The sequence below is a fragment of the Hibiscus syriacus genome, unplaced genomic scaffold (genome assembly GCF_006381635.1).
Source record: "Hibiscus syriacus cultivar Baekdansim isolate YM2019G1 unplaced genomic scaffold, ASM638163v2 tig00111440_pilon, whole genome shotgun sequence".
NCBI lineage: Eukaryota > Viridiplantae > Streptophyta > Magnoliopsida > Malvales > Malvaceae > Hibiscus > Hibiscus syriacus.
Window position 1 is genome coordinate 733749 of NW_024063094.1, and position 26300 is coordinate 760048.

At 32.7% G+C, this 26300-nt stretch overlaps 4 protein-coding genes across 5 annotated transcripts; 1 reads left to right on the forward strand and 3 right to left on the reverse strand.

The window, feature by feature from the left end:
• Positions 1–1612: 1612 nt before the first annotated feature.
• On the reverse strand, positions 1613–3280 carry LOC120163298 (F-box protein At4g09920-like). The gene is made up of 4 exons (XM_039173268.1): positions 2405–3280; positions 2154–2300; positions 1830–2078; positions 1613–1639 (listed from the first exon to the last, which is right to left on the reverse strand). Exons 1-4 carry the CDS (start codon positions 3278–3280, stop codon positions 1613–1615), a joined length of 1299 nt encoding a protein of 432 aa, XP_039029199.1.
• A 3126-nt stretch (positions 3281–6406) lies between these two features.
• LOC120163300 (F-box/LRR-repeat protein At3g58900-like) lies at positions 6407–7886 on the reverse strand. The gene is made up of 3 exons (XM_039173269.1): positions 6972–7886; positions 6736–6891; positions 6407–6658 (listed from the first exon to the last, which is right to left on the reverse strand). Exons 1-3 carry the CDS (start codon positions 7884–7886, stop codon positions 6407–6409), a joined length of 1323 nt encoding a protein of 440 aa, XP_039029200.1.
• Positions 7887–11181: 3295 nt separating this feature from the next.
• LOC120163340 lies at positions 11182–15978 on the forward strand. The gene is made up of 11 exons (XM_039173309.1): positions 11182–11628; positions 11816–12041; positions 12274–12391; positions 12485–12558; positions 12646–12714; positions 12936–13427; positions 13525–13593; positions 13896–14060; positions 14531–14747; positions 14844–15185; positions 15545–15978. Exons 2-11 carry the CDS (start codon positions 11850–11852, stop codon positions 15661–15663), a joined length of 1857 nt encoding a protein of 618 aa, XP_039029240.1. The 5' UTR covers positions 11182–11628; positions 11816–11849; the 3' UTR covers positions 15664–15978.
• Positions 15979–19833: 3855 nt separating this feature from the next.
• LOC120163322 (protein YIPF1 homolog) lies at positions 19834–22425 on the reverse strand. Of its 2 annotated transcripts, XM_039173289.1 has the most exons (6): positions 22294–22425; positions 22125–22164; positions 21799–21879; positions 21183–21381; positions 20673–20806; positions 19834–20194 (listed from the first exon to the last, which is right to left on the reverse strand). In XM_039173289.1, exons 1-6 carry the CDS (start codon positions 22348–22350, stop codon positions 20082–20084), a joined length of 624 nt encoding a protein of 207 aa, XP_039029220.1. In that variant the 5' UTR covers positions 22351–22425; the 3' UTR covers positions 19834–20081. The 2 variants fall into 2 exon arrangements, with proteins under 2 accessions (XP_039029220.1, XP_039029219.1); XM_039173288.1 differs by having other exon boundaries at positions 20102–20806.
• Positions 22426–26300: the final 3875 nt, after the last annotated feature.

Sequence of the window (26300 nt, forward strand, 5' to 3'; positions counted from 1 at the left end):
CAGGTCGCTGATTGTTAATAATTAATGGAAGATAAGGTCATAGGATTCAAACCAATGTCCCTTGGGTGACAAAGGAGAGCATCAACCACAGAGACAATCACATTTTATGGTTCATAATAGAGTACATATGATATATATCTTGTTTCTTATTATGATCTTAAATTCTTAATATTAAATATATCTTAACTTAAAATCACATCTTAACATTAAAAATATATTTTTATTTTTTAACTTATTGAATTTCTTTTATTCTTATCTTAATTAAAAAATTATATTTTAATCTTATCTTAACTTATAAAATATATTTTATTCCTACCTTAACTTAAAAATATATTTTATTTTTATCTTAACTTGTTACATATATTATATTCTTAACTTAAATTATTAAATATATTATATTCTTACCTTAAATTATTAAATATATTAAATTGTTATCTTAACTTGAAAATATATATCTTATTTTAATTTTAAAAAATATATTAATATATTTTATTCTTATTTTAATTTAGAAATATATTTTTTTTATCTTAATTATGAAAAAATATATTTTTTATTTTAATTTTAAAATATTATAAAAATAAAATTTAAATATTTAAGTTAAGGTAAAAAATATTTTTTATAACATTAAAAATATATTTTATTTTTTTTAACTTATTGAATTTATTTTATTCTTATCTTAACTGGAAAATATATTTTAATCTTATCTTAACTTATAAAATATATTTTATTCCTACCTTAACTTAAAAATATATTTTAATTTTAAAATATTATAAGAATAAAATTTAAATATTTAAGTTAAGGTAAAAAATATTTTTTAAGTTTAGAAAAGACTAATATATATATTTTACTTTAGTTAAGATAAAAATAAAATATATATTCAATTCTATTAAGATGTGACCAAGTTAAGAATATGTAAGTAACAATGACTAAATGTGTAATTATATCAATTTTATTAACTACCGCATTAGCACTCCCGTTAACTGTTAACGGCCAATGGCCTGATTGAATTCATTTAAATAATTGAGTGACCTGATTGACAAGTATTCAAAAATGATGGTCAAAGTGAAAAGGGGCTATAGTTGGGGTCACTGGTATAATTTACCCTATAATTAAATTATATTTTTTTATTAAAGATATAATTATTTGGAATTTTTTATCTTTTAGGATTAAAACATTTAATTTATATAGATTTGTATATTCGTCCAAACAACAATTCATTATCGAAAAATCGTGTAATGAGTCACTAAAATTTTAAGGAATAAATTTTTACATTAACATGATAGAGAATGCGAGAGTGATTGAAAATAATTTTCTACTCTACAATGTTAAAGAGTGTGGGTGTTTGAAAAATAAAAGGATCGTTAATTTTATGTAGTATGTTCTGAATTATACAAGTTTAGAATTTGTATATAATTTGTATATATGAGAATGATTCTTTCAGAAGCTGCATGAAATTAAGAAAATCATAATCCTCTCGATTTGGTACGTCTAAAACTTTGATGATTTATATGAAATTCTAGAATTATAGGTTACTAAAATTGATAAAAGACATTATTTAAATAGAATTTTTTTAATAAAAAGAATTAGTATTTAGATGATTCATGAAGTAACTCTATCTCAATATAAAATTTGACAAGCACTAAACACAACAACAACAAGCACTAAACAACAACAACAACAACAAGCACTAAAGAGTACTCGAAATGTTTCAATAATTTCAGCGCCATGGTCAGCAAAAGGACCTCAAGTGACCCAATTTATTTATCTTTCGATACTAAAAATAGAATCGTTCTAAAAAGAAGACAATATATCAACAATACAATACAAACAATCAAGAAATTGCACTTGTTTGATTTCCTTGGGGAAGCCAACAACACTTTGGATATCTTCAATCTCTCTTTTTCATCACCGTATCCGTATGTAAATATTGTAAAATTCTCAAGAGCTCCACCATTCTTTATGATATACTTTGCCTTTCGTATACATTCTTCGTTATTTTCGAAGAACGAAATTTCAATAGCCTTCAGTTTAAACAACAAACAAGAAGGCACTTCTTCGGGCAGAGATCTGAGAGCTTCCTGAAATCAGAACATAAATTGGAGTCAGTAATAGTCTTCAGCTTAAATGAAAGCCTAAGCTTACAATAATAATACCCGAGGAAAGGAAAGTTTTTCTAGTTCAGGCGACCTTGACAATAAAGTTTCAAGTCCTCCATCCTTCAACCAACGATGATAACCAGAACATATCTTCAATTTAATCATGGTAGAAAAAACAGGAAGTGACTCACAACGTAAGAGAAGCTGTTATAATGAAAAAGATTGCATTGTCAGTAGATTGTTAAGTACAAAATTTTCTAGACATTTTGATAGCGGAAATTAGATTAAGGGTTTGTCAAGAAACAAACCTGCAGAGAATAAAGTGATAGAGTAAGTGAACCAACTATACAGAACACTTTAGAAAAATCTGTTATATCGACTAGAAGATCGTCGTCATCTTTGATTTGAAATTGAATGTCTGCACAGACAATAGATGTCAGATTCTCCAGTGAATACCCTGCTATGATGCAGTTATTGTATCTGAAGTAGGCCAGATTAGGAGTATCAATCATTAACCAATACTTGGAACTATTACACAAGTCAAGTATAGTCAATTTTTTGAGAAAATGATGCGAAATATTGAAGCTACTTATGTTCTTCATGTTGCATCTACTTATAACCACATCTTCAAGACTACTGCAGCTGGAGAAAAGATTTATAACTGAATTATCATTAAAAAATTCAACAGAATTGAGTTGAAGAGTCTCTAGATTCGGAAAATGAACACCCTTTGGAACATCCAAAACAAAACCAATATCCAGTTTCAAAGTTACCAATGTCCTGCAAGTAAACAAAGCACCAGGCAAAGTGAATTTATCAAGAGTGATGTTTAAATCAAGATGTTTATAGCCTCGCCAAAGTGCGACTGATATCCACCCATAAATACGGTCAGAATCAACCCTTTTGCCGCATTTCAGACGAAACTTATCGACATTTGCCCTATGGAAAAACAACACTCTGTCGACAAAGCACATAAAGTTCTTAACGGTGGAACTTTTATGCCTCTTGCTCCAGTCCATATGCTGCTCTTCAAATTCAAAGTTGAGAGCAGAAACTAAAGTAAAAAGATCTCTCCATCTGGTAGATAAAACGGAGGTTTGAACTGCTGTTACTGTAGAAAGGAATGAAAGAATGTGACCTAAAATTGAATCAGGTAAACCACTAATCCTGTCTACACCCTTCATTCCTACTTTCTTTGCCGTTCCAAAAATAATCCCAGATACTTGATGTAAGTTTTTTACTGTAATAGAAAATGTTGTTACGATTCATCTTGTAGAGGTACAATTTTATAGTAAAAAGAAAGGAGATGAAATCCAAGAATCAAGTCAAGCTATGATTATTAGTAATAATGGCCGGTTGAAGTGCATGAATTGAGAGGTTGTTTCATTGGATTTTCAGTCATTGCATAAATGCAAGCTCTGCGTCCAAAGTTTCATAGAGAATTTGGAAAGGTTTCAGATTTAACTTTTGGAATACATTTATTACATATCTAGTACTTACAATTTCCAAGATGATATTCCTCTTAAACTCTGTGCCGTTAGATCTCTTTCAAGCATAGAGCCATGGACCTTTCAGACTACAATTTATCCAGTGAAATTCCTACATAATTACTGATCTTTTTGGGTTGATAAACCGTTTGTTGGGGAACGATTCCTGAGACCATGAGTGGCATTGCAACTTGTGTTCCTGAGGCCATGATTTATTCCGGTCAATAAAGTACACATATGGTCTATTGACTATAGGGTATTATTTTGTTGAGTCTCTCGACTACTAAAAGTTACAAAATAGTTCTCCGATGATAAGGTGATGCTTTGTTAAGTCTCTGACTATTGAAAGTTACAAAATGATCCCCGACTATTCGTATGTTTCAAACACATCCTTTTCCGTTAAAAAATTGGCGATCATCTAAGTTGGATGTTAACATGGTAACTGATATATAATAAAATCTAATCCCAGAATCTCAAATAACCATATAACTCAAATAGTTATGTGATCGGATTTTATCGTATCTCATTTAGTAGGTTAACGTCCAGCTTATACGACCATAAATTCTTTTAACGAAAAAAGACGAGTTTGGAACATAAGAATAGTCGGTGACCATTTTGTAACTTTTAATAATCAAATGATTCAAGAAAATAACAACTTATAGTCGAGGACCATTTATGTTTTTTAACCTTGATTTTATGTAACTATAGTACTGGATTTGTTGTTGCGTTTTGAAATATTGCAAGGTCTTCTCTGTTTAAGAGGAAGAAGAGGGCTCGTAGGTGTTTTCGTTAGTACCTCATGAATATAAAATGTCGATGATTTAATGTCATATCAGAGGTTGGTTGGAAAGTTAATATATTTGGAAATCATGAAGAGTAAGAATTAAGGACGTTTATCGAGTAAGTTAATCGTGAGTTGAGCATTGTTTAACTCGTGCTTATTAAAAACTTTTGTTGTTTGGTTGGACTCGTTGCTCATTAAAATTTTGTTCGACTTATGCTCATTAAAAAACTTGTTGCTCATTATTAAGCTTACCAAAGTTTTTATCTTGTTTTTTAATTATAGGTAAAATCTACTAATACTATATAGAGTTGAATATAAACATAAATTATAAATTTAACCCAAAAAAATAAAAAGAGTGTATGAAGCAATTTTAAACACTAAATTCCAAAATAATACTCCACAAATACATCAAACTAACATATTAAAGCCAAAATAACAATTCACAAATACATTAAACTAACATATTAAAAATATTCTTAAATGAAAAGTTCAACAATACATATTCAATTCTAATAATAAAAAACTCAACATCTCTTAACTCTATTCATTGTTCCTTGCAGTTACCAAACTATAATATTGGGAGAATAATTGTTTTTGCTTGATCAACATAGTTATCCTATAAACAAAAAAACATTTATAATATCTTATAATAAGCAACTATAATAAATATTATTACTTTGTTATTTAAGATTTGATTTTTGGGTGTAGTAAAATAATAATTATTAATTAATAATTTAATAATGTTTTGTTATTTATAGAAAATTAATATATTAGTAATTTATCAAGTTACTAGTAAACTTATCGAGTAAAATTGAACTTTGCTCGACTCAACTCATTAAAGTCTCAAGTCGAGTACGAGATAGAGTTGAGTCAATCCGAGTCGAGCTTTGATTAAGTCAAGTTTGAGTTGCTCACAAGCTACTCAACTCATTAAACACCTCAAATAAGAAGTATAATGTGGTAGCAAGGGTATTTTGTTTCACTGAAATTAAATTTTCGAAAAATGTTTTCATCATTTTTTTAGTTTTTTGTTGGTGGAAAACAGATGGTCTGGTTAACATAATTTCTTTTATTTTTTTTAGAAAATGACTTATAGTCTGATTTTGTGTAAGTCATTTTTTAAATTTTTCACTTCAAATAATAAATACGCAAAATAATATTATTTTATATATTTAATATTAATATACTTTTTAATATCACTTTAATAAAATATTAATTATTAAAATATATTTTTTAATAATTTTATATTTATATTTTTAAAAACATAATAATATATTCAATTATATTATAATAATATATAATATTATATTCATATTTTAATAATATATAATAAATTGTTAATATGATTTATTTTATTCATTAGGTTTATAAAATAATATTATTAAATATTTAAAATATATTTATTAATGATTTTTAAATATAATATTCTCATTTTAATATTATAATTTTTGATATTATAATAATGTTTCAAAATAATCATATTATTTTTTTCTAATAAATATTATTATTTATTGTATTTAATATTTATAAAAATTTATCAAGTGAAAAATGATTTACACAATATCATCCAAATGCAATAAAATAATTTTCAAAAAATTATTTCCTGAAAATGTAATTCAATTTACGAAAATCATTTTCTGAAATATGTTTTACGTGAAATAAACAGCCCCAAATATTAGATCAAAATTTAAAATAGACCGATATGTGAGTACATGAGTTACTCTGGATAAAAGTAATTCGATATGACTTAAAGATAAAGCATGAGTGACTCATAAGGCTTTACAATGATAACAAATCAGCTACCAATATTGTTCAGAATCATGTTCAAGATGATTGAACAAAGCATATGGAAGTTGATAGATATCTCGTTAAAGAAGAATTGGGCAATGTTCTAATTTGTATTCTATCCATCTTTACTAAGGGTCAATTGGTATATGTGCTAACAAGCAATGTTTTTTAAGAAATTATGTTCCAATTATTGTGATAAAAGAAAGTCCTACATAAAAGCAAGACAAATATAGCAACAAATCAATATTTCATCAAACAATCAAGATAAAGCATTGCTTAGATTTCCTTGGATAAGCAAACAACACTTGTGAAATCTTCAATTTATTAAAACGGCAACAGATTGATGTACGTATTGTCAACTTCTCTAGAGCTCTACCATTCTCTAGGATGTACTTTGCCTTTCGGATACAATCTTCGTCTTCTTTAAAGTTTGAAATTTCGATCGCCTTGACTTTAAACGACAAGCATGAAGGCACTTCTTCGGGCAGAGAGATGAGAACATCCTAAAACCGGAACACGAAAACGAAATCAGCAAGTAAGAGTCTGCAACTTAAATCGAAGTTTAAACGAAGAATAAAACCTGACGGAAGGCAAGATTTTCTAGTTCAGGACAATGTGACAGTAAAGTTTCAAGTCCTTTATCTGTTGAACTCATCAATTGCTCAGCCTTATCATAAGGTGTCTCCAGTTCAACCAAGGTAGGAAAAGCAGGAAACGGTTCACAGCTTAAAAGAAGCTAACACAAATATGTTAATATTACCATTAATCAGACTTTGATGGCAGAAAATTAGATTAAGGGTCTGTCAATAAACAAACCTCTAGAGAATAAAGTGACAGAACTAGTGAACGAACACGATAGATCTCTCTAAAAATTGTTGCTGCATGCCTTGCATCGGCTTGAAGATCTACGTTCTCAATTAGGAATTGAATATCGGCACTGACAATAGATTCCAGGTTCTTCAACGAATACCCTGCTACTAGATGGTCAATAATGTATTTGAAGTTGGATAGACATGGCGCGTCAATCGTTAACCAACAATTGGAAGTATAACAGGGGCGAATTATAGTCAAACTTCTGAGCAAAGGGTGTGAAATTCTGAAGCTCTTTACATTCATCATGCTGCAGTTCTCTATGACCACATCTTGAAGATTACTGCAGCTGGAGAAGAGACTTTTAACTGAATTATCATCGAAGAACTTAACCGACTTGAGATGAAGAGTCTCTAGGTTTGGAAAATGAATGTCTTCTGGAACATGCAAAACTAAAACAATATCCAGTTTCAAAGTTACCAATGAGCTGCAAGTAAAAAGAGCATCCGGAAAAGTGAACTTGTCAAGCGAGATGTTCAAATCAAGATGTTTGACACCACGCATAAGTGCCCCTGATATCCACCTACAAGCACTGTCGGAATCAACGCATTTCCCGCGTTTCAGGCGGAATTTGAGGCGGAATTTATCCACATTTGTCCTACCGTGAAAAGACAGCACTCTATCGACAAAGCACCTAAAGCTCTTAATGGTGGAGCTGTTAAACTTACGAAGACGCAGCCTATTTTCCCACCTGGATATACATCCATCCAATTCAAAGTTGAGATTAGAAACTAAAGTAAAAAGATTTCTCCACCTGGTAGATAAAATGGAGGTTCGAGCAGCAATTATTGTAGAAAGGAATGACAGAATGTGAATTAAAATTGGATCAGGTAAATCACTGATCCGGTCTACACCCTTCATCTTAACTTTCTTAGCCATTAACAAGACTGAAAACGGTGAAGCTGTACAGGTAAGAATCTCAGAAATTTGAGAAGTTGCTAATGATATAAGGTTTCCTCCGCCTATTTATGCCTGTAGAAGTTGATGAGTTGGATAAACTGAGTGGCTGTTTCATTGGGTTTTCTGCCATTACATAAATGCCAGCTCTGGAACTCAAGCGTTCTAATAAAGAATAAATGTTGCGAGATTTAAGGCTAAGATGAATAAATGTTCCGAGGTCGGTACATTAGATCTTTGGCTTAATATCCAAATAAGGGCCTAAACTATACCCTTTTTGCCTAATAGGTGCCTACAGTATTTTTAACCCATCCAGGTACCTAACGTTACAAAAGTTATCACTTTATGTGCCCGGGCCGTCAACAGCGTTAATTTCATCCGTCAAGTGACACGTGTCACAATCGAATAAAATTATATATTTTTAAACAGAAAACACATAAATTTTGAAATAACAACAAAACTTTGAAAACCTTAATTTCAACCCCTAAACCCACGCTGATTGTTGCCTTTTGCCGTCAACGAAGCTCCACCCGATCTCACCTCCCCCAGCAACCAAAACTCCTATGAAATTGTGATCGATCGACGGCGAACCGACATTTTATATCCCGCGAATCATATGATGAAAATTGCGATCCCATGTGATTTCGATGGCCAATCATTGACAACTACGACAACGTATAACTAGAATTATGGTAGGGACTATGTCGGCGACGGCGGTTGTGGCTGGAAAGGAAGATGGTAGGTTAGTGTTAGGATTTGGGGATTTTAGGGATTTTGAGGTTTTTTTATAATTTAAAAGAAATTAATGTTTTTTTATAAATATAATAATATTTTTATTTTTTTTTTAAAATAAATTTCAAAATTACCAGATTTTGACATGTGTCACTTAACGGAGAAAACTAACGGGTGCCCAGACACCTAAAGTGGTCACGTTCGTAACGTTAGGCATCTGAATTGTCAAAAAAAAAACTATAGACATCTACTCGAAAAAAAATATATATAGTTTGGGAACTTATTTAGCTATTAAACCTATATCTTTCAAACCATTCATTTTCAGGATCTATATCACCCTTGTAAGTGGCAGATGTAAGAGTTATTCAGAGTAGGTATATGTTCACTCTAAAATCTTAAAATTTTTATGTTGTTCATTTTATTGATGTTGTTTTCTTTAAATTTTTAATTGTATTATTCTTATACGAAAAAAAATATTATTAACATATATGTGTTCATATGCAAAAGTATTTTTTAATCCATTACTGACTGTTGTTATGTATATGAACAAATGATACATCTTTAGTGATGGTTATGTATTATATATAATTAAATTGTTTGTATCTATATATTACATGTATATATTATATATAAGGGTAAACTACACATTTAATATCATAACTATCACTTTTATTTCGTTTTAATTACTCAAGGTTTTTTTTAAATCCTACCTAATGTTATGTTTTAGTTTCATTTTAGTCACCCAACATTAAAAAATTAATAGAATTATTGACGTGATATTTTTATATTTCAATGATGATGTGACATTATCTTATGATGACCGTCGGAATTACCTTTAATTTTTTAACAACAAGTGACCAAAATGAAACCAAAACTAAATGTTAGGTATGATTTTAAAAAAAAGAATAGTTGAGTGACTCAGACAAAATAGAAGTAATAGTTGAGATCTTAGATGTATAGTTTACCCTATATATAATATATATATTTATTTTAATAATTTATATTTTTATCACGGTGTCATGATGAAGATCAGTTTTGCCTTCTCAGCACTGACCACCAACAACACAGCTAGGAGGAAACCATGAGCAGTTGCATAGTTGAAATGAAGCAAACCAGCAACATTCAGAGTTTCAACATAAACTTGTTGGTGGAGAAGAAGATCAATAGTAAGGGGTAAATTGATAATTTGTCCCTAAACTACATTGGATTTATAAAAGGACCCATGTTAGTATTTTATTTAAATTGAACATGAGGTTTTCACCTCATACCGCTCCTCAAATTCATGGATTAAAATAAAAATTAAACTTTTTTTTTAACTAACGTGTTATTTCATCAAACTCACGACATTCAACATCTCAATAACCAAAGCTTAATAAATGATAATTTAAGTGACCAAAACTTAACCTTTTTCAATTTGGTAAGTAAAAGTGTACAAATATTAAAGGTAAAAGACCATTCATGTAGTTTACCCCATCTATTAATATTGATATTTATCCGACTATAAAAGAAACTTATATAGTAGAAATCTACTGAAAGTACATTTTCTACGTAAAAGAAATAGGAAACATTCATATGTTTTTTTTTCTAACTATCTTTTAATTAATTTGTATCATATTAATTTCGAGTTGAACTTTAATAGATTTTTATTAATTTGAAAATCACTTTGTTTATCATCGGACAATGACGTCGAATATGAAAATAACATACTATTATTAATTTGAAAGCTTATGATTTTTCAATGAAAATAAAGAATTGATTTTATCATATTAAATCAATATTTTTAACAATAATGATTATATTAATAACAAATTAAAAGTATGATGACTGTATTATAAATTTTAAAAGTTTTAATGATAAAACAAAAATATACTAAAACTTCAAAAACCAGATTTTAATTAAAAATATTTAAATTTTAAAGATTAATTTAAAATCTTAGCACATATAATTTGAGGAAATGGCCACTGGTCAAGCATTATAATGGTTCATAGTGCGCACAACCTAAACCTGCGCACCCCTGAAAATGGTTCGAAATAAAACAGCAGAGATTTTCAGATGAGGCAATAGATCGCGCGAAAAAAGGAAAGGAAACTGCCTTTGAAACTATGGCCAAAAACGACGATGATGTTCGATTCGCCGATTTCATGTTCTTCTCATCGTCACATTCGATCAACGGTCCTGGTTTCTCCTCCAAAAACACCACCACGACGGCTGCCACCTCCGCCAACGACGACGAAGATGATTGGGGAGACTTCATCAACTCCGGAAGTAATATCTCCCGTACTGAATCTCTTCCCGTCAATTATCTTCGTTTCGATCCAAATCCCCCCTTCCATCTGAACCTGGCTCAGCTCCGAGCCGAGTCGAGTCGGTGAAAACACAATGGGATAAGCTGACTGGAGCTTTACCGTTATCGATTTTCGGTGAAGAAGAAAAAGAAGATGAGGGGTCTGATTTTGGGCTTAACGGTGTGAATAGTTCGTTTTCGTTTTCGTTTCCTAAAAAGGATGGGAATTTGAAAGGAAAAGGATCGGATTTAAATGATATGATAAGGTATTTGTATAAACAGAATGAGAAGGGGTATTAGACAAATGGGCTTCAGCCGGGTGTGGATGTTAAGCAGGTAATTGATTTGAACCCGAAGGTGGAGACTTGGAATTGGAACGGGTTGAATTCGGGGTTAAACGGATTGGATCTTAAGTTGGATACATTGCATTTGGGTGGAAATGGTGATGCTTCGGTTAAAAAAGAGAAGAATTTTAGTTCAAATGGCTATGCATTAAGGATGGAAAGTAAAGCAGTGAATTTGGGGTCAAGTGGGTTGAATTTGGATTCAAATGGATCGGGTTTGGGTCAGACGGATTATGTTTTGGATGCAAATGTGAAGAATTCTGATTTGGTTGATGAGGAGGACGATGATGGTTGGGAATTCAAAGCTGCAGAACCAAAAGCAGAAACTGCAGTTGAAATTTTGAAGGTAGAATTTGTAGAATTTCTGTGATTTTGATTGTCAGTCATTTCCAATGTTAATGTTTTGTTAAACAGAAGTGAGAAAGGCATGGGGATTTTGATACTGAATCCTCTCATCGATAAATGACTGTTTTTGGAAGTAAGGTCTTTAACGAGGCTTTATTGATGCTGTTTAATCTTTGTAGTTTTATTAGAATAATTCAAAATGTGCCAGTCTCTAATTTCAATATGTCCCCTTTGAGTTGGGATCCGTTGGGTTCAAATGTCAGTGTGCCGAATTCAAATATACATGGGACAACCACGAATGCAAGTAGTTTGAACTCTAATGTAGTTGATGACAATGACGAGTTTAGTGATGATGATGGATGGGAATTCAAGGCTGCAGAGCCTGAGACACACTTTGGTAGTGGTGATACTAAGGTAAAATTTAATTCGTTTTCATTTTGGTAAACCATAAAATCCATGTCAACTGTATAGTTACAAATCGTTCTGTAAGTTCTTTTGCTTTAGTTAGTGGTGATAGTTTGTTGTTCTGGTGCTCTGTAGGGTAAGATGTATAAATTTACATAAAGGAAATTATGTTGTGCTCCTATTGACAAGTTGTTCAGGGACTCTATTTTGTTTACGACTGCTGACATTTATTACTTTGAAGGTTAAAGACCATGAACAGGAGAATCCTAAGGGAGCCGAATTCAGCTTTGGGTTTGGAAGTAGTGTGAATGGTTCTAGTGAGTTTTTTGGCACATCAGATGGAATGTGTAATAAACCTGGTGAATGGAACTTAGGATTTAGTTTCTCCACTAGTTTTGAATCTCAAAACAAGCAGAATGATATAAAAAATGTTGGGATTTCTTCTTCAGTTGGTAAAACTCTCGGTTCTGATGACTTGTCTTGGGCTTTTAAGGATGCAACTTCTGGAAATGGATTGCAGACTAAGGTGATGAATTGATTGATACTTTTTTTTCTCTCTTTATTAAAAATAATCTACCTTATCAATTTCAATTTTTTATACTTATATCCGTAGGAAGAGCCAAAGGTTGCCGATGCTTCCTCTTCCGGGGTAGAAGATATTTCATTTGGCAATCATATCCGGGTATTATTTCATTTTACTGCTCGAGACAGGGCTTTGTTGGATCCAATATGTTGTTCTAAACTTCTATAAATTGATCTCATGTTAAGCATTAAATTCCTGTTGCATGAGATATGCCTGTTCATCTAATAAATTGTATTTTGATTGTGATTGAGAGGAAAGTTACCCGTGGTACACATTGGAAAATTTTCTTCTTTGATTCACTGTTCCTTTGATGTGCTCAGGGGAACGAGGATACTTCAAAGAATCCCAAAGGAGCATTGCCCCTGTCCATCTTTGGTGATGCAGAAATTGAAACTGAGAATACATTGAGATATGAAGACGTTTCCATTAAACATAACACTTCTAGGACTGGAATTAAGGATACGCGTCCAAATGTATCTATCAATGATTTTATATCAAGTTTATATAGTCAAACTGAGATAAAGGCTTCTTTAAATCAGATAAGCAATTCAAGGGAAAATGGACTTCTTTCCTCTCAGATAGTCGTGGGTTCCGACTTGGCAAATGGTGATGATAATTTTGATGATGAATCATGGGAATTTAAAGATGCTGTTTCAGGAATCAGAGGAGAAAACCAAAATTCTTCACTTGGTTTTGGAGATACATATGAAAAATACTCTACTAAAACGGACCTAAATGATTATGTAGGCTTGTATTCTAAATTGACAGCTGAATTGTGCTTTGTTGCACTTAGGCATCTCGACAAGTTGAAGGTTGGTAGAGTCCTTTAATTTAATTTCTTTTCTTGACTTCTTTTTTTTATATTAATGTTTTTAAAGTATTTTGTTTCTGAAATATGTTTTTAATTAGAAAGATAAAAGTATTGATGCTCCTTCCGGTGAAGATTCTGAAGTAAAAGCTATTGAGAAGGAAATTCAGGTGTGCAGTTATTTCTGATTCCTTTCCGTTTTCTGTTATTTGATTATTTCTGTACTCCCTTTTATTTGGAAGGAATATGCCAAAAAGATTGGGAAAATGTCTATAAAAATCCCCCTTCTGTTTATACCTCTTGATTTGTGATCCTTTCTCACTTCAAACCAAAATCATTTCTCTTGATACTGCTTCTATTTGATTTAAACAAGCCAAATTTCCATGTAAATATTATCCTCGAATGATGGTATTGTTGTTCATGTTCATTGAATATTTAATGTCTGAATCTTGTCTGCTACCTTTGGCTGTAGGATCTATATAATGAACTGCACAAGAATGGCATAATATCTGAAGAAGTGGCATTGGAGAATCTCCAGTCAAGAAGTATTCACCTTGGTGAATATGCCAAGGTTCTACTGGAAAAACTGTTTTTACCACTGGAATCAGAATATCAGTTATCAGAGAAATTATCACTGGTTTGTGTCTTTTCCCTTGATTTGGGGTTATATGCTCTTGTTTTCAAGAAATTGATTTGATTCAAGGCTTGAGAGGCGTTAACAAAACATAAAAGTGTAGTTCTTTTCCATTACAACTCCTAGGAGTCCAGTACCCTCATTTTGTGGGACTATATCTGGGTATGGCCCTTTTTATTTATAAGGAGTTACAACAACTTATTGAACATGAAGTTGATTTACATATCATAACAGGCTGGTGTTAAGTTGGATCCTGGCTGATATCCACAAGTTCCCCTTTATGCACCTGTTTGTCATATATATTCTTGTTCTTGTACTTAAATTTATTATTTCTCAATATGAACGGGTATGTCTGAATTAACATCTCAGAATATGAAATACTGTTTAGAGGGTAAATATTCTGTTTCCCATATGATTGATGATTATTTTGCTTATTAATGGCTTTGACCTGGCTTGCATTTTCAATTCAATAGGCAGAGAAGGATATGGTATCAGCAGTTGAGCTGATGAGACATGCTGCATCAACATTAAAGATTCTAAAATTGGGGTCGTTTGAGGATCAAACTAATTATGTATCTACGTGGTCAAGGATTTTGTCTGTTTGTGAACTAGAGCTGAAACATGGTGCTATGATTTGGAAGCAGTCATTACAACAAAACATCCACAATGAATTATTGTCTAAACCTCAAGGTGCTTTACTTGAAAAGCGAGCATATAAAATTTTATGCACTCTTTGTTGTATTGATCTAATTTTGTTTTTTGAGATGATATTTTGGGCATTTACAGGCAGACAGTACATTCTAGCACTTGGAGAAATTTTCAGAGTTGTCAGAATCGTCAGATCTTTGTCCACCAAACTCTACAAGCCTTGGATATTGTTCTGTTCTGACAATCACACTAACTTCCTCTCCCTTGTGCGGGAGTGTTCTACTGTGTGGTCAAGCTCAGGACTTGAAGAAGCCCTTCAAAGCCTTACTGTTTCAACTGATTTGAAATGTGATGTTGAAGCTTTATTTGGTTCCATTCGGAGTATTCATGATCCTGATGCACATGAACTCTATAAACAAGTTTTCTCCGGACAAGAACCGACATGCTGCCTATCAGGTTTAACTGCTTCAGCAGTGCCAGGTATGAATTTATTGGTTTTAAGCCAAGTATAATTTTTTTATCTAGGATAAAGAAGTAAAGGGGGAGAGATTTCATGTTTTCATGTGCTAGGTGTAGATAGGTCGTCAAAGAGGCTTGATCCTCTTGAAGAGTGTGGACTTATGTATAATACACTCCGGCTCTGATATATCAACACGAGAATCATGCTTAGTTAACAGATTAGTTTTTGAAGTGTGATGACTGATTCTAGAAGTTACTGTTTTACTTAACCTTGGAACATAACCAAGTAAAACAATTTGCTAGTCTTCAATTGATTGTGGACCATCTTTTCTAGGTTCACTCACACCAGTCTCTAAAATCATCTTGTTCTCTTGTATCAGGCATGAAAATGGTGCTTTGGGATGGACAGCATTATTTTGTAACCATTGTCAACTTGTGGGCAAATTTAATGAGTCGTGATCCACCGAATATGCCACATATACATGCTAAAAAATGTTGATGGCATGAGAAGAAAAAGGTACATTTTCCGAATGTTTCACGGCACGGCATAGATCGCTCTGAATCAATTTTCTGTCCAGGCTGAGGCTTATGGATTCTAAGCAGGGTTACTCCCGTAGAAGGGTTTTCCCCTAGAAAGAAAGGAGTAGAATTCGAGTTTTCCAGAATCTGATCTATTACTAGGTGCTTAATTCGATCAGGTCGAATATCTATTCAATGTTATATTTAGATTGGTCGGTATTCTTTTTTGAGAGAGCTGTTATATAGCAATTTGATGTAGAAATCATGTTCCAGTTTTTGTGATTTGGTTGTATTCTATTATTCATTTGGAGACTGGGTGAAATCAAATAAGCACCCAGAGAAAATAGTTAGTGAGGCAAAATAGTTCATCAGTGTCCTTTTCTCATGTAACAATATACAACTATTTGACAATAAATGTTCATACACCCTTTATAAAAATTATGCTAGAACTTGAGATTTCAAGGGATAATAATCATCCGTTTAATTATTGAGGTTGCTTGTTGTTGCTCCTCCAAAATTAGATATTATTTGTTATATGATTTTTATTTAGGGTCTGCAGCTATCATTATCAATAATGACTTTTCTTAGATTCGAAGATAAAGTTATATTCTTAAAAATATAATGTCCTATTTTTACCTCTAATATTTATTGTATATATACACGTAGATAAGACTAAAAATAAAAATTTTGGATAGCCTTTCCCAATTGATTAATGTCCCCATTAATGTATCACCTTTGTTGCAGGGTAGTCTTTTTAATATTTGTAGATTTTACTTTACAAAGTCCTAAAATGAAGACAAGTTTTGAAAAGTTGTTTCCTTGCATGCGTGTAACATGGGGGTGGTGAGGGACCTAAGTGTCGGGTAATTCAAACCTATGGGTCTAATCTAGTTAGAAAATGAATGGGAACAAAATAACGAGCCAAAAAACTTCGAAATTTCAAAGAGCTAAACACGTCAATCAAATTTAATATTAATGGTAATTAAAAGTTATCTTACATCTTGAGGTGTATTTTAGAAATAGGGTTATTGTCTTGGGGGTTTTTTGTTTGAAGATGTAAGATTTTTAGGTGAAATGGTTTGTAATGGTGTATATTCTTATATGAGGGATCGGTGTTACCTCATGTACTTGATTTACTATTCAATAATTTTTGAGGCACTCTTTTCTTCTTTCTTATGTTCTTCAACATACTTCTTTTATACTACCTTGTTTTCATCATATTTTCATCACTGGTTTGCTACCTTGTTTTTCTTTTATACTACTCCGGCTTAAGCTTTTCAAAGTTGTTTTATATATCTTTGTCTTATAGTATGTACAGTGTCACTGCTTATAAAATCTATGAACTTTTTTTATTTCTCTTTAAAACATGACATCCTCCCTACACAATCTTATGACGTCCTCATCACGAGTGTCCACCTTGTCTATTTCACCTACTAGGATATTTGATATTAAATTGAGCAGTAAAAAAATCACTTTGATATCACTTATCATGGAGTTAATAATCTCCTTCCAAAAGAAATATATCTAATAGAATGTACAACGTCATTGTGTAATATCTCTTTTACAAGTCTCCTACAAACCAAAATTCATTCAAAAAGAGAACTTTGAATGTATATATATATATACAGCTTTGTCTCGAAGGTGTATATGATTTATCAGTTGCTTGCATTGCTACTTGTTGTGTAATGGATCAGGACAAGAGGGCACTTCTCTTTCAACTGTTTCAAAAAACCCATCTGTCCCATTATCCATATTCTGATACTTCCATCTTCTCTCAGTAGTCTCCTCTTCATCATCTTCAACCTTCTCTCTTAGAAACTTTGCTCCCAAGACTCCATTGTTGAGAGCCGAAATACTCAGAAACATGAATAGAAGATAACCTATTAAAACACCCTTTGAGACCATGGTGTCTTCCGCAACAAGCTGCTAAAAGTTGGAGATAAAAGACTACAGAGAAATCACAAGGGAGAGATGATAGAAATATTTATATAGGGATGCAAAAAAGGTTAAAAAGTGAAAAATTATATGGTCAAATTCTTTTGCATTGAAAAATGAGTGTGATGTTTAATAGACATTTGCTTCGGCAGTTTCCATTGGAGGAGGCCACCGCAGCAGCAGCTTGCAGTTTTCTTAATAATTTTGATTACCAAGTTGTCCCCTATGTGTTAGCTTAGCAGTGTGTATATGAAGTTTGTCATGGAAGTTAACCAAGTTACTTGTACAACTTGCTAATAGTTAAGGCTTTTGAAAGTCATTGAAATCATCTTTGTTATTCATTTCAAGTTACTAATACAATTTGCTAGTAGTTAAGTTATTAAATGAATTTTCGTTTACTTTGAGTAAGTTTTGTAAAAAATCAATTTTAGGAGAATAAAGATGAGTGAAATATAGACGTTTAGGTATTGATCTTGTCGCGAAAAATAATTGGTGACAAATGGTGATTGGTTGCCGTGCGGTCGGAAAAGTTTAGTGTCAAAAATAAAATTATTTAAAAGTTCAATGATACACCCCTAAAGTTAAGTGCCTAAAAGATATCGTTTTAAGCATCGATAGTCGAACCAAAATGATGTTATTTTATCCACGTCATCACATCATTTGAATTTTAACGGTCTAGTGACATAATTGAAGTAAAAATCAAAATTCAATGCTATAATTAATAAAATTAAAAATTTAATAGTATAAACAATACAACTTTTAAATTCAATGATATCTAATATAGTTTACTCTAATTTTAAATCCAATCAGCATCATTCAAATTTCTGCCTATAAAAAATAAATAAATTTTTAAAATACACCTACCTCAAAATTATCCCTTAAAAGACCTCAAATTCAGGATACTCTCACTTACCGTTTCTTCCTCTTCTAAAGATTAGGTTTGCTAATGTCCATTTTGATGCAGTTTTCAAGCACTCACTTCCCATTTCTTTTATTAAAAAAAAACTGGATTATTTTTATGGAAGGATAAAGTAATTTTCAGTCATTGAATTTGATAATTTTCTTAAATTGATCCCTTAATCTTTTTGTCACATTAATCCTTAAATCTAACAAAATTTTCATTTTTTTAATTATTTTGATTATATGACATTCTAAGATTGTACCACCTGACATGACGCAATCTCAAAGTGCCACGTCATCAAAATGAGAGATAATTGCATCGGATGTATCCAAATTATAACTCTAATTTTAAATGAGTCTTTGAGAATCTTGTGCAATTAACTCCCAAAAAATTAAAAAATCAAGTTCATATAAATGTGAGGAAAAGGTTTAGGGATCAAGTTAAGAAAAAAATATAAAGTTTAAGGAGTAAAAGTTGTTTTATCCATATTTATGAATCGGACGTCCAAGCATCCCTAATATGCTAATTATGACATTATTAGAACTTTAAGGCCCCATAGTAAGAGAGAAGAAGTACATTTTCGATTGCTTCCATTTTTTATAGTTCTTTGATGCTGCCGTATAATAGAATTATCTCATAAGAAAACATGACGTTTTCAAGGACACTTCCAAGGCATGAAATGATGTGAAGTTGACCATTGCTCATGGTCTAATTATGGTTTTAGTCCCTCTAGTACGCTGGAATCTTAGATTTAATCTCTTAAGTTGGGACAACTTGGTTTCCCTACTAACATAATGATATCAATATGTCCAGATTAATAATACCATTAAATTGGACCTTCACGTGACTCTTAATAATAATAAAATAATTATAAAAAAAATCCATGTTATCAATGATAACATCGGTAACAGCATCTTATGGTGTTATGTAATCAATTTGAACCTATAAAAGTAGGCCACTTTAATCCAAATTAGAGGTAAATCACAAGTTTTAGCAGGGGGTACTAAAATCATTGTCAGACCTTACTTACATAATTGTTCGAGAAGCAGTTCTATAACATTAAGACTCATATTTACAGAACATATACTTATTTTCATGTCATAGCTTAACCTCTACGACCGGCAGCCGAAAGTTTAACCGATATCCACCGACGGGTATTTCCAATTGAAAAAAACCAGAGAACCAGAGGGCTCTGTCATGTTCCGTTTTCGGAATTTTTCCAAAAACTTAGCTGATACACATCAAAACTAGATGGCAAGAGAGCTCTGTCTGTAAATCGAGTTTGGAGAGAAAATGGTGAAGAAATGCAATTATATTGGAACAGTCACTTGTATTTCCAGAGCATTAAAAATGAATGAATACATGATGTTTTACTTGATCAAGAATAATATTTCTGCAGATTAACCAAAGGACCAAAATTCGCTTTCTTTGTGATCTACAACTAACCCGATTTCGCCTTTTATGAAAAGACAGGTTACTCATACAGAAACAGTGAACAGATAGAGCTTGAGCACAACAGCAAGAGCCAACTGCAAGAGAAAGATACCAGCAACAATCAAGAATCAGCTTTCTCCGGCTGAAGTAATATGAGCTTTGAGATTAAGTGCCACAAAAGTTGCCGACATACCCCTGCAATTATCCATCTGAAAATTTCCAAGGGCACTACAGATAGACACTGCAAACAAGTAGAAACAACAATTTCAGCTACAATATGAAGTCATAGAACATTGCTGAAAGATTGTTATTTCACATATCAAATCTTTACATGGCTCAGACAATACACTCTCCAGAAATCCCAGTGTCAGATTTACAGTGAAAATCTTCCACGGGAAGTTTCAAGCATAAATGATTTATTTTCTTCAGACAGTTTACTCGGTTCTTTAAGCAATTGGAATCTCTTTAAAATTAGAGGGGGGATGAAGGTGGCGATGGGGAATCAACTTCAACAAAAGTTTTTCCAGCTCCGAAAGATAAATGAGAAACTGGCAGACAAACAAGCTTATCATTTAGAGAACTTACCATTGCTAGAATAAAGATAAATAAGGAGTATCCATATAGGCAAAACAATTGGACAAGGTCTGATGGTGCTGAGATGTACTTGAGAATAACATACAAGAAAAGAGGAACCACAGTGACATATCCATAGAACACACCAGCAGACCATGTAATCAGATTTACATCATAATTCCATTCTTTGTCCTGGAGCTTGTGTGCTATATAGGTCACAAAAGTACCAAAAGCCACTGCTACAAATATAAGAGTGCTGCAGATCCAAAATGGTCCATATCTGCACAAAATTGAACAGTTCTAATCATGCATGAGGAGCAACAGAATTGTTCTGAAGGGGAAAAGTGAAATATTTCCGGGAAATGGAAGTAATTATATGGAAGCTAATAAGAGGAAAATCAGATTTTCAGAAAAGCATACTTGTATGGCATGTAAGATAATTATTCATAACCAAAAAATTAACGCTTGCCAATGATCAAATTTTTTTCCTCTCTGTTTAGTGTTTTAGGTATCCATTCCTAAAACGTTTCTAGTCATGTTAAATAGCAAAGAAACTTTCCAGTGTAGAGCTTAAATAAGTTTCCGTACACCTAGATTAAAAAATTATTCAAGCTCACCATCTTTAAATACAAATGAGACACGGGCAGAAAACTCACAAATCAGGATTGGTAGCTGTCTTCTCTGTAAATGTTCCTCTAAATGGATAGAGTGACTCCTTAAGTCTGTCCAAAACATCTGAAGTATCAACATCAAAATACGGCTTGTATGCAGCAACCGTGAATTTATGTAACCACCCACCTCCTTGTGATTCGTCAGAGCCCCTAAGAGAGCCATCGGCAGGTCTTGAAAATGAATCTGCTCGGCAAAGTACCATCATTTGTTACCGGCATAACAAAAAAAATTGTTCTTGTGACGAGCTAATTAGATTTGTCATTCAAATTACACATATCGGAAATTATATTTAGTCTAATTAAAATTTCTTTCATTCAACTGTTTGATATACAATACACAGCAGCTATTTCAAATGTATCATCAATTTCATGGATCATCTTTCGAACTAAGAACTTTATCAAACCAAATCTTTAAATTACTAATTCATCGACACGAGGATAAAGCTAACGCAATTGCCATACACAGTGTGACCAAGATCATGAATCCTTTCTATAATGCACCGGGATAAACAAATCAATGCATAAGCACTGCATCAAATCAGACTAACCAAAACAAAATAAAAAATTAAAGGAAGTCAAATAAAAAAAAAATGAGAAATACCATCCGCATCACGTGGAGGTTGAGCTCCACCAGATATCTTCCCCTGCACACCCGATGGAGGAAACGTTTGAAGGCCGGAATCTACAATAATCATTAACTAATTAATTAAAAATAAATAAACCATTCACACAAATTAGCTACCCTAAAGCTAAAATAACACTCTTCAACACTTCATTATCCAGAAAAACAAATTTTCAACTCATTCATTAAATTCAGATAATCCTTTCGTTTCCTACATTTCTAGCGTAACCAAACAACCAATTACTACAAAAATTACAATAATTTCAATTCAGATCCATAATTTAATAATTGAAATAAACGAGCACCAGTAAATTGGACGGGGACACGGCCGGAATCTGAAACGGTCTGAGAAATTAAGGATTGCAAAAATAATTAGAGAACGATATATGATTAATTTTATCGAAAAATAAACAAAATTAAAGTCCTAAATTGAAAATCAATTTAAAAAGCAACAATTCGTTAAACAAAGCTTAAGGGTACGGATCCAGAAACTTTCTGGTTATCAATGCCGGTATAGCGTCCGGACATCATCTTTTCTTCTCTTTCCTTTCCCTTTTAACGTTTATCTTCTCTTTTCTTTTATTATCCTTTCATTTTCTTTTATTTTTATTTAATGTTTTGGTTAAAATGTGATCAAAATCCCTGTACATTTTTCATATTTGAAATTTAGTCCCTTATATTTTTAAGACTTTAATCTCATTACTTTCAAGGTTTTTGTATTTTGGTCATTCAAATAAGAAAAAGGTAACTAAACCTATGACTACTTAACTATGGATAGATTTCATTTTGAGAACCAATCTTTCAATTATGTCAATCAGATCACTTAATCATTTAAGTGTTGTCAGTAAGGTCGATGAAAAGATCCAAAATTAAAAGAAATTCAAGAACAAATACGACAAGGGGATGGAAACTACAAGGATTATGCAGAACAATGACTTGTGCTAGTTAATTGGCGCATTTTGGTTTCTAATGAGCAAACTCTTCTAACCCTATTCAAAGGTTGGAGGCCACGCAGGCATACTCCGTACTTTCCAACAGGTTTTGGTGAACTTCTATTGGAAAACAATGAGCCATGACGTAAGGAGATTTGTGATTGAATGTCAAGTTTAACAACGAATGAAGAGTGAAAGCCTGGTGCCAGCAGGGTTAGTGCAATCTTTGCCTATTTCGGATCAAGTATTTGAGGATATCATTGAATTTTATCGTCAGACTGCCTAAATCCAACTAGAAAGAAGCTATATTGGTTGTGGTGGACAGACTTACACAATACATGCATTTCTTTGCTCTGCCTCGATAGTTTGACAGCCAATTTCTGGCAAAGATCCTGGTATAGGGGGTTATCAAACTTCATGGAATACCAAGATCTGTAGTAAGATTTCTGGCAAAGATCCTGGTATAGGGGGTTATCAAACTTCATGGAATACCAAGATCTGTAGTAAGTGACCGTGATAGGATTTTTGTGAGCGAAAAGGGAATCAAGCTGGCGAGATTGCAACGATCAAAATTATGTATAAGTTCGGCATATCACCCGCAAACAAATAAACAAACTAAAGCGTTGAATCGATGCTTGAAAATGTATCCTCGTTGCTTGACTGGTAGTGAACAGAATAAGTAGGAGAGTTATCTTGCTTAGACAGAGCGTTGGAACAATACAACTTATCAAACTTCGACTGGAATGACCCCTTTCAGAGCATTATATGAGAGAGTCGCCTACACTTTTTCGTTAACAATTAATCATTTCTTAATTATTACAATCAAGAAAGTAAAGAAGAAGAATGATTCTTGTTTTCATTCATCGAAGAAAAGAATACAAAACTGCTTATATACAACTACAATATTCTAACTAACAAAGCTTAACAGAAAGCTAACCAACCATAACTGATCAACTAATTATAATTAATATAACCTATACCCTCAAGATGGGACTGCATGAATATTAAGAAGACCCAGCTTGTCAATAAAAAAATACAAAACTGCTTATATACAACTACAATATTCTAACTAACAAAGCTTAACAGAAAGCTAACCAACCATAACTGATCAACTAATTATAATTAATATAACCTAATACCCCTCAAGATGGGACTGCATGAATATTAAGAAGACCCAGCTTGTCAATAAAAAAACGATGCACGGGAGGCCGAAGAGTATTTGTGAAAATATCAACCAACTGGTCCGAAGATCGAACGTGAAAAAGCTTCAAGAAAAACCATCCTTCACTTTATCCCTCACAAAACGACAATCAATTTCAATGTGTTTGGTTTTTTCATGGATACTTGATTTGTTGCCAAATATATTGCAGCTTGATTATCGTAGAACAATCTTGCATGATCAATACATGAAAAGAAAACAAAAAAACAAGCCAAACAAGTTCACAACATGAAAAGATCGACTCACAATTGCCTGCTTCTTCGATTTCCAAGAGACAAGGATATCTCCAAAAAAGGCACAAAAACCGGATGTAGAACATCGAGTATCAAGACACAAACCATAATCAGAGTCAACAAAAACATTCAGCAGATCATTGGAATGAACCGAAAAAAGCAAATCAAGTCCAGGAAATTGTTTTATGTAAGCTAAAAGGTGCTTCAAAGCTGTCATGTGATGTGAGGCAGTTGAGGAGAAGAAACGAATTGACTTAACAAATGCACATTGTGAATAATGTCAGGTCTGGTATTAGTCAAGTATAATAATCGACCTATAAATCGACGATATTGTTGAGGGTCAGACAACAATTCCCCTTCATCGGCACTCAACCTCAAAGATTGTATCATAAGGGATTTAACCGGTTTCAAACCTAAGCAGCCTGAATCTTCCAGTAATTGCAAAGCATGCTTCCTTTTTCATAAGGAAATGTCAGACTTGCTTCAAGCTATCTCAAAGTCCAGAAAGTAACGCAAAGAACGCAACTCATTTAGCTTGAAATGTTTCTATAGAAGAGCTTGAAACTCATGACGTAATTGTAGATCTGCCCCAACAATTTCAATGTCGTCCACATAGACGAGAAGAGCAACAAAACCAACTCCAGAACCTCTTGTAAACAATGAATGTTCAAAAGGTGATTGCTGAAAATCAAGTTGGAGAACAACACTTGAAAAAGTAGTAAACCATTGCCTGGATGCTTACTTAAGCCCACATATGGACTTTCAAAGCTTACAAACCATGTTGGTGCCCTTAAGCTTTGGCTTGTATCCAAGAGGTAATTCCAAGTGAACTTCCTCATCTAAGATTCCATTCAAGAAGGCGTTGTTAACATCCAGTTGAAGCAAATGCCATGCCACCCTCGTACTGCTGCAAGAGTAAGCAAAACCCTGAAGGTCATCTTAGCAACAAGTGAAAAGGTGTCCATATAATCAATCCCTTCAACCTGTGTAAAACCCTTGGCAACTAACCAGGCTTTATAATGATCAACTGAGCCATCAACTTTATATTTTACCCGATAAACCCATTTGCAATCAACAACATTCTACCCATCAAGAAAAGAAATAATGGACCAAGTGTCAAGAGACTCCATGGCTTGAAGTTCATCATCCATAGCATCTCTTCAAACTAAAGACTTAACTGCTTGATGGTAAAAAGACTGCTCAAATTGAGAAGAAATATTAGTAACAAACCCCCCAAACTCGGTGGAAAGTCTTGAAGAAGACAAAAAAATTTCAATGGGATATAAACATCGAGAAGAAACATTATTGCAGTAGTATTTCTGAAGGTATGATGACTTTTGAACAAGGCGAGAAGAACGTCAAACAAACAGTGGAACAACAATGTCAACCGTATAAGGAATTAATAGTTCATCCGATAATGGAGTATCAACATGCACCTCACAAGGCACAACATCGGTCGAGTCAATAAGTTCCTCCAAAACAGGCTCAAAAGAAGTTGGCCAAATGGTTACTAAATCATTCTGTGCAGGCTGAATCTTTATAACACATGAAGAATCAACTGAGTCATGTATAGTATGAGGCAAACAAAAATCCTGGAAAACATCAATAGAATGATCAGATAATTGAATGTTTTGAAAAGAAAAAAGTCTCTCATGAAAGACCACATTGCGAGAAACAACAATTTTCTGACTTTGCAACATATAGACATGATACCCCTCGACCCCGGGAGGAATTATCTTGTTGCGACTTCAATGTGGAAACAAAGCAAAGACGCCCAAAAGCTCTTTATCGATCATATCAGGTAGATGACCATACAAAACTTCATAGGGAGACTTATTGTTCAAAACAGGCGAATGAAGTCTATTAATCAGGTAAGTGACAGTGAGTAAACAATCGTCCCAAAACTTAATTTGTACCTTTGAATGAAAATACAAGGCTCGAGCAACATACAACAAATGTTGGTGTTTTCTTTTAACCACCGAATTATGTTGAGGCATTTCCACACACGAAAATTGATGTACTATTCCCAAGTTAGCAAACAACTTAGTAAACTTCAATTCAAGAGCATTATCAAACATGAAACTCTTTATATCAAAT

Excerpts from the sequence above, each read along its gene's own strand:
- LOC120163298 (XM_039173268.1), bottom strand. The coding sequence starts at position 3,280 with ATGAAGGGTGTAGACAGGATTAGTGGTTTACCTGATTCAATTTTAGGT. Across the intron at positions 2,079-2,153 it reads AAAAACTTTCCTTTCCTCGG|GAAGCTCTCAGATCTCTGCC; the intron begins GTATTATTATTG and ends TTCTGATTTCAG. Across the intron at positions 1,640-1,829 it reads ACAAGTGCAATTTCTTGATT|TGCTTGTCAAATTTTATATT; the intron begins GTTTGTATTGTA and ends TGTTGTGTTTAG.
- LOC120163300 (XM_039173269.1), bottom strand. The coding sequence starts at position 7,886 with ATGAAGGGTGTAGACCGGATCAGTGATTTACCTGATCCAATTTTAATT. Across the intron at positions 6,892-6,971 it reads TGTCACTTTATTCTCTAGAG|CTTCTTTTAAGCTGTGAACC; the intron begins GTTTGTTTATTG and ends TATTTGTGTTAG. Across the intron at positions 6,659-6,735 it reads AAAATCTTGCCTTCCGTCAG|GATGTTCTCATCTCTCTGCC; the intron begins GTTTTATTCTTC and ends TTCCGGTTTTAG.
- LOC120163340 (XM_039173309.1), top strand. The coding sequence starts at position 11,850 with ATGTCCCCTTTGAGTTGGGATCCGTTGGGTTCAAATGTCAGTGTGCCG. Across the intron at positions 13,594-13,895 it reads CTATTGAGAAGGAAATTCAG|GATCTATATAATGAACTGCA; the intron begins GTGTGCAGTTAT and ends CTTTGGCTGTAG. Across the intron at positions 15,186-15,544 it reads AACTGCTTCAGCAGTGCCAG|GCATGAAAATGGTGCTTTGG; the intron begins GTATGAATTTAT and ends CTCTTGTATCAG.
- LOC120163322 (XM_039173288.1), bottom strand. The coding sequence starts at position 22,350 with ATGATGTCCGGACGCTATACCGGCATTGATAACCAGAAAGTTTCTGGA. Across the intron at positions 21,880-22,124 it reads TGTCCCCGTCCAATTTACTG|ATTCCGGCCTTCAAACGTTT; the intron begins GTGCTCGTTTAT and ends TGATTATTGTAG. Across the intron at positions 20,807-21,182 it reads ACAGCTACCAATCCTGATTT|ATATGGACCATTTTGGATCT; the intron begins GTGAGTTTTCTG and ends AATTTTGTGCAG.